The sequence below is a fragment of the Condylostylus longicornis genome, unplaced genomic scaffold, assembly GCF_029603195.1.
Source record: "Condylostylus longicornis isolate FDR11 unplaced genomic scaffold, ASM2960319v2 ptg000671l, whole genome shotgun sequence".
Lineage (NCBI taxonomy): Eukaryota > Metazoa > Arthropoda > Insecta > Diptera > Dolichopodidae > Condylostylus > Condylostylus longicornis.
Genome location: NW_026578621.1, coordinates 4389 through 14074, shown reverse-complemented (window position 1 = coordinate 14074; position 9686 = coordinate 4389). Strand labels below are relative to the sequence as shown.

The window sequence follows — 9686 nt, the reverse complement described above, 5'->3', positions numbered from 1 at the left end:
GAACCGCATCAAGGGGATGATTTAAATCTTGCTGCTATGCGTCGTCGAGCGTCCGTTAGTGGAGTTATCTGAATACTTGCGGATCAAGGATTCCATGTTATTCTTGATATTTTGGAAATCTCTCGTTTTTTCGTGTTCCGTTCCTTGTCAATTATTTGCGTGTTAGCAAGTTTTTTCTGTAATCCATTTAAGAACAAACAAATCACGAAAACAAACAAATCACTTCTCTGCTCCAAATCGCATTTTTTGCATGGATTGAACAAACTGATAAATAACAGATTTCCACTCAGAATCGTTTTCACCTTCTTTCGCATTAGCAACGATCCAACGAAAACGATCTGGATTGTCTGTCAATGATTTCAATTCTTCAAGTCCCAATCCTGTCGTCAGTGCATCGACCATTGGCGTTACCTCTTCTGTTGATTGATCGAATATATTGATAACAATCACAATTTGGGTCATACGCAACTCATCTTCGTTGATGAGGCGACGAATCCATTCGCGTGGAGTTCTAAAATCAGAATCAAACACTGAAACGACAAAAACGAGTCCATCGAGCGCGATCATTCGATAAAATAATGGCCACAATCGCTGAAGAGCACCAGAAACCTAACGAAAGAATTAAATGACGGAAGAGATGATCGATCATGCAGAAGAATATCGAATTGAAGATTATCGAACAAGAGATGAAAATGATTAAAACGTTTATCTTACATCCCAAATCCCGAATTGAATCGTTCCTCTGACAACTTCTTCATAATGGAATGACGTCGACGGTTCCATTGATGTCTCGATCGTTGTCCATCCAGGAACGACTGTCGAATACATCAACGTCGTTTTTCCTGCATCGAGTATTTTTTTCCTCTATTCTCGTGTTTGCGGTCTTACCCGAATTGCTCGGTCCTAAAATGAGGATCTGCGATATTCCTTCTCCGTTGTTGTAAACACCTTTGAACATTATCGCTTGGTCCTGAATGGAGCCATTTTTACAACATGTGGCTCCCATCAAGACTAAGAATTGGTCATTTCAAAGAATCTCCTACAAACGCAATTATTTGGTGCTTAAAGTCATGCAGTCAACTCGAAGTCCCAAATGTCTCAATTCGTCGGCGGAATTGCTGAAATTTCTAGCGATACAATCAAACTTTCTGTCTTCGTTTCCGCGTGCTCTTAATTTTTGAAACTGGGTTTTTCGGCTTTGTCCTGTCCGTCGTGCAGAACCTACAAGGCTACTTTCTGTTGGCCTTTTGTTGATTTTCTTTTTTAAGCCAGTCTTTTTTGTTTAGCATTTTTAATTGTGTTATTTCCCTTTTTCGTGTCCATGCATCCTCTTCGTGTTCCTTGTGCTCGACATCAGGTTATCGGTGAGAACTTCGGACCTTCACCCCACACTAAAGTTGGTGCTGTGCTGTCATGCGTTACTCTTCCTATTGCTGGTATCAACTCATTACTTCTCCTCTCTGCTCTCGACATCCAACAGAATGAACCCCTCGAGCAGGAGCTTAGTGGTTGGGCTGGCCCTCCCAAAGGCAACCTTCCGGGTATCGCGCGGAAAAGCAAGCTTCCAGGAATTGGTTCCAGTCATCGGGGAAGCGATATAAACATGGAAAATATGTTTGATGCATTCCTGAATCCACCGGAGCTTGACGAAAAGGAGGTTGCTTCAATTAAGCCAGAATCCAGACCGCCTTCAAAGGAAAAACCAAATGTGGAGATACAGCCATCACCGTATCCTGAGAGACGACGCGGGTTGCCAGCGCAAAAAATAGAAATCAAGGTCCCATCGGTCGAAGCATTCAAAGCCTTGATGTAAGTTCAGATTGCTAACATCGAAGCTACTGTTGTTTCCTGTAGAAAAGGCGCATCTGTCAAGGCGAATGCGTCGCTTGGACAAGACCTGAGTCAGGCAATGCTCGCACAAATAGCTCAACAATATGCCAATCAACACATGCTGCAGATGCCACAGATGCCGTATGGCGGTCCATTGGAGCAGCAATACGCAATGCAAGCCATGCAGCAACAGCAGTCAATGCAGCCCATGCAGTATGGCTCTCCAATGGACCAACAACAGCCAATGCAGCCCATGCAGCAACAGCAGCCAATGCAGCCCATGCAGCAACAGCAGCCAATGCAGCCCATGCAGCCCATGCAGTATGGCTCTCCATTAGACCAACAACAGCCAATGCAGCAACCGCAAAGCCAAGTACGAATGAGCGCTGCTCCTCCTCAGCACCCAAAAGCTCAAGGCCAGGAATTCCCAAGTTTGCCCTCCGTTCAACCTCAGAAACTTGCAGGTCAAGAAGGACAGGTAGCCCAACCTCGACAGGTTCCAAGATATCGTAAGATCACCTGAGCTGTTTTTTGTTTGTCTGTTACTTTGAGCAACAAACACACACACTATTTGAGCAAAAATAAAAAAATTACTTTGGTTAGAGTTCCACTGGCGAGAGATTTGAACTAAATGACTGATCTGCAATCTCTCTCCAATGGTTTGCTCCTAGATAGATATGATCATGGAAATACATCGGGTCTCGCTCCAGGCCTAGATTCAATGACCCTGCGAGCACCCATTTTCTACCCGGCCGAAGCACAATTGTTGTGTCCGGTTTGGCGCCAACCGCAGCAAGCATCTCCAGCAAGAATGACTCTGCAGTGAGGAAATCATTTGTAATTCTATTTTGATGACTTACGGCTGAAACACTGACTCTTCAGGATGAATTCTTGTCCTTGAGAGATGGAAGTATCAGCAAGGAGCGCTTTGCATGAATCCCTTGCCAACGACTCTAATCGCCAATAGGGAAGATCAAGTCGCTCCTGTCCACGATCTAGAGCATGGGGACGGATCAAACCAACCGCGTATCTACCACCAATAACAATCTCCGGCATGGGACGGTTCAAGATATCTTTGATCGACCCGGGGGCAGGAAATCCAGCTTTTCGAGCTTCCTTGCAGTATGGGAGTGGTGCGTAGATCAAGTGCGCTTTGATCGCGTCCCTGCACTGACGATGGCTTCCCGTTCCTTGAATCAAATGGCACCGACGAATACGACTTCTTGAAACAAACGAGGGATCTGAGACGTTGAGTCCCAATAATTCGCACGCTCGTCTATTTTGAACGAGAGCGATTTCTTTGCGTGATTTAGAACACGAGAATGCGATTCGCACACCATCCTTTGGGTCGAAGAAGAGCCGACCTCCAACCAATCGTGGCGTCGATCCCTGATACAAATCATATGAAGAAGGCTTAAGACTTCTCTTGAACGTACTTCACACTTTCGGATGAAGCCCTTCTGGTAACACGGAAAATGGCAAATTCCATCCGCGTCTGTGTTTTTCTCACAAAAAGCCTTCAACAACACAGCATGAGCTCTTAGTAGTCCCAAATTCATGAAAGGGACAGAAATCAGTCGCGGTGATAGGAAGCGTGTTGAAAGCTTTGGATAGTTACCCATGTGCCACACTTTGAGTTCAGACATACTGCAGGGAAAAACATCGTGGGGTTAACCAGTCTTCTTCGTCCCTTTACTTGACTCACTAACTACATCGTGGTTGATGCAACTCACCTTGAGCGATCGTCCAACGTTGAGATAAACGTTGAGAAATCACTTCCAATGAAAAGAAAAGGGGAAGGTTGAAGATTTATTAATCCCGAATGTTGTCGGAATTGCGGAGGTAAAATTGTGTAATACGGCTGTCCAAGAAGAGAAGCTTTAAAGGCTTGAATGTATTCTCCAACTCCCTTTTGACTTCCCTGAATGTGGGTGATATAACGTGGCGATCCGAAAAACACGAATCCTCTCTTTGATACAAAACGGTTCACGGCTAGACGGACGAGCGAGTAAAACGCAGATCGGAGGCTTGGCTGGCGTTCCTCCAGAAATGCGAAATCTCCGATAATAAGAGGGATTCTGTAGTTGATGCGGGGTGGGTAGTGCGGCAATGTTAGAGCGCTTTCCAGAATGACACTTTCGACTTCATCGAGAAAGCGTCCGATAAGCGTCTGAATCTTCCAAAACGTTCTTTTAAATTCAACTGGGTGATGCAAAATTTTTCTGATTCGAGGATGGGACACAAGCTCCCGAAAGGGAAGAAGAATGTTGGCCTTCAAAGCGCGACGGCTAAGAGTGTCAAATCTTGGAGCATGTCCGACATCGAACATTCCCGTTGTCCGATCTGGATCCCCTGATTCCATCGACGTGTACGTGCACTGACGCTTGATACGAGTGACCGGGACGCATCGAGGATCAACCATTCCTGATCAAGATATATCGAACCTCAATTGACGATTTGCTCTTACCAAGATAGCATTCTACTGTAATGAATTGCTCGTCCCTGCATCGATCTTCTTCTTTCAACAGACGCTCCCAATCACGAAGGGATTTATCTGTCGCATCTTGACTCTCCGCTAGAATGGAGAGAACTAGAAATAGAAGCACAGCTCGACAACCATCTTGGAACCACTGAACGAGGCGCCGCATTCGGGCGCACCCGAGAGTTGACTGCGTGCCTAGAATGTCTGTTCACCGGTGTGATTGCGAAAGTTTTTTGTTTTGAACGGAAGTTTTCAGGGACATTGTTATTTGGGACATTGTTATTTGATTTTGGTGCATGTGTCATTGGATGGATGTGTTTAATGTTAGCTTACTCCACTAGAGAGGTTCACACTCGATCATGGGCCAACGGCAACCATGCATGACAGTAACGGACTTCCCGGTAGAAATCAAACTCAGTCGAACGCAAAATGAAGTTGTCTTTCTTCAAACTCTCCGGAATCGGAGCGATTTGCTCTTTTCTTGTTCTCGCTTCGTCTGCCCGGAATTGTGTTCCGCGGTACGAAAATTATCAAATTGAATTCGTCTTGAGTCAAGATACGACGGAATCCTACAAACATTTCGTGCCAAGTCTAAAGGATGTCTTCATGCCGAAACTCGTTAGCGCTATCTCAACTCTCTACCCAGGAAGCAAATTTGGCTTGACAAGTTTTGCTGACTGGACATCCCGAACTGGAAGTTTGTCCGACAGTTGCTATGAATTCCATTCAGCGTTGACCAGTGACGCCAACAAGTTCCTTCAAAGTGTTAAACAAATACCACAAGGACATGGAGGCGATCTTCCAGAAACATCGTTGATGGTAAGTGCAAGACCTTTATGGAGCGCCGCAAGCTCCTTTTTTCTTTTTTTAGGGAACCGCATTGTCAGTGATGCAGAAAAATATGGGATGGTCCACTTCTAAAACGACTCCCGATGGCAAGAAACGAATCATTAAAATTGTTGCAGTAGCAACAGATTATGGTTCGCTCATGCCAAGTAAGAAACATCTATTTTTTTGGCCAACCGTTTAATTCACCACAAATATCAATCTTTTCTCTTGTAGATGATATCTGGTTCGGCTGGCGGTGGCGTGGGGATGGTTCCGACAATTGCTGGAGTATTCCACCCACACCTCAACAAGTTGGAGCCGCTTTGCGACAAAAGGATGTCTTCTTCCTTGGTTTGATCAGTGGTAGCCGGGCTCGTGGTGTCTGGGAAGACTATCTCAGACAGATGGCTGCTCCAGGTCTTATTCGTGATCTTGCCACAACGAACCCAAGCTATTTGATTCAAACAGTTGTTGATGGTATCAAGGAGATCATTTGCGATCAAGAGACGACAACTTCAACGAAATCAACAACCAGAATGCCTACAAAACCCACAACGACAACAACAACAGCAACAACCAAGAGGGCAACAACAACTACAACTGAGATGTCAACTGAATCGACAACAGACGCCGTTCCCTCCATTATCCCCGGATATACTTTCACAGCAGCCAGCAAGTATACAACCACCTCCGATGATGCCACATCTACATCAGATGTGGATACTGTTACCTCAGAAGCTCAAACATCCACTTCAGATGCTTATACCTTCACTTCTGAGGAAGGGTCTGAGACATTCACAGAAGATGTCTACACCGTCACTGATGCTGATACAACAGCCACCTCAGATGAGACCCCATATACTTCTGAATCGGTTTCATCAGATGTTACATTCACCTCGGAAGATGCCTCCACAATCACAGATATGGTTACATATACTCAAGATGCCTCTACTGATGCTTATACAACAGTCGCTCCGGCAGGCTCTACAACCAGTGAAGCCCAAACAAAAACCAAAGTTAGCACAGTTGGCCCTACAAAAGGCAACACATCAACGGGTTCCCAATCTACTGCGACCGAGGAGGCCCAAAATGGTGTACCGGTTGGTGTGATTGCTGCCGGAGCTTTCGGTGGTGTTGCCCTTCTTGGTGCCGCAATCGGTGGTGGAGCTTACGCATACAGCCGGAGGGGAACATCCTCAGGCCCAGTCAACTATGAGGAAGGAGGAGATGACGCCACATTCGAGCGTGAGGAAGAGCGCGATCTTCAAGCTGAATCTGACGCATTTGCTTAGATTAATATCATTGAATAAATGTACTTTGTGTTGTTTCACCCATCAATAAAGTGGTGGTAATCAGAGATTTTTGAAGTGATGCCCAATATGAGAACAGATAAGAACGGAAGTCTTACTGATGTGAATCCTGAAGGAACCCGTTGGGACAGAAAAAATTTACCGATTGCCACCAAAACTCTGAAATGGCCTTCTATTATTGCATCAGCCCCATGGCTTATCAATTTTCTCAGCCTTGTTTCTACTTTGCTCCTCCGCCTCCTTGTACCGTTGTCCTTCAACCGCCATCTTCACACAGAGCTGCGGCAGCTGTTCGTGCCGTTGAAGCCGCCATAGCGGCACAAAGGGCAGCAGAACAGGCTCAAGCGGAAGATGCACTCAGAGCAGTGCAGGCTGTGCAGTTGGTTCAACCAGTGAGTCAACATTTCCGAACAGGCATTCACAGTCTCATGTCTCATGTTTCATTTTCAGATGCCAGCGTATTATGTAGCATTTTGTTAGTTAATGGAACTACCATTTTTGTTCCGTTCAAAATCTTTTTCCTGAAGTGAAATGTGTCAAAAAAAATTACCCAGTGTTGAGGTATAAGAAAACAGATTCTTTGGAACACACGCATTTACGTTTCCGTCCAAGCCCTCAACACATCCAAGTACCAAGGATCTGACAAAAGCACGTCTCAACTATCTCGAAGGGGGCACTTACCGAGCTCTCCCATTTTTGCGCTCAGATGTTCACAAATTCTTTCTAGATTGTGGCCTTTGTTGTACCAATACCATCCAACAAGAAGACTCCCATAATCGCATCCCGTTTCGTCAATTAGCTGTCAAACAAATAGGTCAAGCTATTAACATCATATCTACTCACCAAAATGTTTCCTTTGCTGAGGGATCTTGGCTTCTCATTGATATAGCGTGTAAAGGTGCCGATAGCCTCGTCGTAGGGCTCGTTGACGCTATCGAACTGAATATTTTCTAATTTAATTGCAGCTGTTTTTAAGAATAGTCGACGGGATGAGATATTGATAACCGTGCTGCATCCCAAATAAGCGACTGTTGTCTTGCAATGTTGAAATAAATTTCTATGAATCGAATAAACGGCAGGGTTTGATTTTGTTGCTGGAATCAGTTCAATTGGCCCTGGTTGCTCCCCTTGTGTCTTGGTAAAGTTCGACATCATCACCTTATACTTGCTTTTGAAAGCGGAAAATGGTCCTGACAAAAATCAATGAAGCAAGCGTTATTCATCGCGCACTTACCTTCAAGAATGTAAACCATCGATGGATTCGAACCCGATGATTTCAGCGTGTTCAAAAACCCTGTTACGGGGGCTGAAGCGGGTTTGTCACCATAAACGATCACTGTTAGCTCGTTTGTCTTTTCTTGAATTGACTGCGCTACATCTGATGAATGTTCAGCATTTACTATGTGGGCCTTATCATAAGCCTTGCTGGAAAAAAAAAGAGTTGAAAGGGAGCGGTGGAAAGCAATACGACCTACCGACTGCGACAGTCGACCAAGCAGTAATAGTCTGGCCATTCAGCGACATGCTGCGCCAGGCAATAAACATGGGACGGGCTAGCCAACGTCGTGGTTAACTCTCCAATAGTTGGCCCTTTTGAGGCTGGATCAAAGTTACATTTAGCGAAGGAAGGCCCACAACCCATGATTTTTTTAAACTGCGAAAATTAAAAAAAAAAACGGTGAAGGAACTGCAAACGAGGAAAACCTACAAATTAGCTCCGATAGATTCTTCTTCACCGAACTATCTCATACGACCTCGACCATCCAAATGGTTTTCCGAAACGAAATTTTGGGGCGCCACAGGCGATCAACAAAAAACAACACACCAAGGAAACGCGGGATAACACAAAAGAACAAGGGATTTGACAAATAATAACACTCTATTGGCGGGGAACACCGGACCTGTTAACAGCCACTTAAGACATAAGTGGGACAGAACGGTCAATTGCAAAAAATATGCAAGAAAAAGCTGGATCTTGTTTGTAGATGGATACTATCTCGCCACATACAGTGCGTCAGCGTATACTGGTATCCCGACCATTGTGCCAGAGTTCATTTTTCCAGACCCGCTTGCTGCTATGCACTTCACAGCTACTGATTTGAGCGCTCGCGAAGGCATTGTAAGCACCACTCTTTTGTCCGTGCTTCCATCAAAAACAGATGCCATCCAGCGTTTGCTTGGAATGCCACCGAAGATCTGCCGCTTCTAAGCTTTTCAACTGCCTGTCTCCAAAAACTGTGCGATTGAATGAGGAGTGTGAGAACTTCAATCTGAGCAGTTGTGTCTTAGAGTTGGAACAGACACAACTGCTCAAATTGGCGTTCATAGATAGTGTCTCTCACAATTCACAATGGAACTGGATGTTCTTCGACACCTCTTTCTCATCTATTACGTATTACAGTCGGGCAGTCACGTTGATTTAGCGTCAGCTAACGGGAGAAAACATCAATTATGAACGAGGCTTCTCCTTCTTCTCTCTAAAGAGACTGTAGAGACCAACACCAGCCACCTTCACGACTTTGAAGCGGACACCTGGAATGTCGCCAACTGCATGACCCTTGCGTCCGAAACCCGCGACGAGAACTTCGTCATTTTCATCGATAAAGTTGAGACAGCCATCACGAGGAACGAATGCAGTGATTTTCTTGCCGTTCTTGATCAATTGCACACGAACACATTTACGAATGGCCGAGTTTGGCTAAGAGAATAAAATAATAATATATGTGAAATACAAAGATGATAACGCGTACCTGTTTAGCTTCGATACCGAGCTTTTCAACAACAATTCCCTTGGCATGGGAGGAACCTTGGAAGGGGTTCGATTTCCATCGAGTGCCAAGGTTGGCCTTCTTGTAACTGTTTGTCCGCCCATCTTTGCGTTCGACGACGATTACGGAGCTTGCGCGCTGTACGGATACCGTGGGGCTGACCCGAACCCATTTTCGACGCGGTCGAAGGCTAATTCTTTAAAGCGCTTGGGGGTGGTCCTTTTGCCAGATTGTTTGAGTTTCTGTGGGACGCTTTTGGGACAATTACAGAAAGGGTCCCAGGATGGCACGACCTTGAACCAGGAGAACCAAAAAAAAAAATAAAGTCTCTTCAATTAACTCGGTTGAGCTAGAAACGAGCTTGAACTGAATTGAGGCACTGACGCATTTTGAGAATGTGTGTGAGTCAGAAGAACAGAGGCATTGACACATGGTGGTGCTTCTAATGTGTGTGAACACCTTTTATCA

The 9686-nt window shown here is 45.2% G+C and overlaps 2 protein-coding genes across 2 annotated transcripts; both read right to left on the bottom strand.

The window, feature by feature from the left end:
• Nucleotides 1-219: 219 nt before the first annotated feature.
• On the bottom strand, nt 220-958 carry LOC129617864 (uncharacterized). The gene is made up of 3 exons (XM_055532906.1): nt 889-958; nt 715-815; nt 220-609 (listed from the first exon to the last, which is right to left on the bottom strand). The coding sequence occupies exons 1-3, from the start codon at nt 956-958 to the stop codon at nt 220-222; spliced, it is 561 nt and encodes a 186-aa protein (XP_055388881.1).
• A 7941-nt stretch (nt 959-8899) lies between these two features.
• Nucleotides 8900-9390, bottom strand: LOC129617865 (40S ribosomal protein S23-like). The gene is given in 3 exon segments (XM_055532907.1): nt 8900-9148; nt 9201-9308; nt 9310-9390. Coding segments are annotated over 3 exon segments (438 nt in total).
• Between the last annotated feature and the right edge of the window lie 296 nt (nt 9391-9686).

Excerpts from the sequence above, each read along its gene's own strand:
- LOC129617864 (XM_055532906.1), bottom strand. The coding sequence starts at position 958 with ATGTTCAAAGGTGTTTACAACAACGGAGAAGGAATATCGCAGATCCTC. Across the intron at positions 816-888 it reads TTTAGGACCGAGCAATTCGG|TCGTTCCTGGATGGACAACG; the intron begins GTAAGACCGCAA and ends TGTATTCGACAG. Across the intron at positions 610-714 it reads TTCAATTCGGGATTTGGGAT|GTTTCTGGTGCTCTTCAGCG; the intron begins GTAAGATAAACG and ends TTCTTTCGTTAG.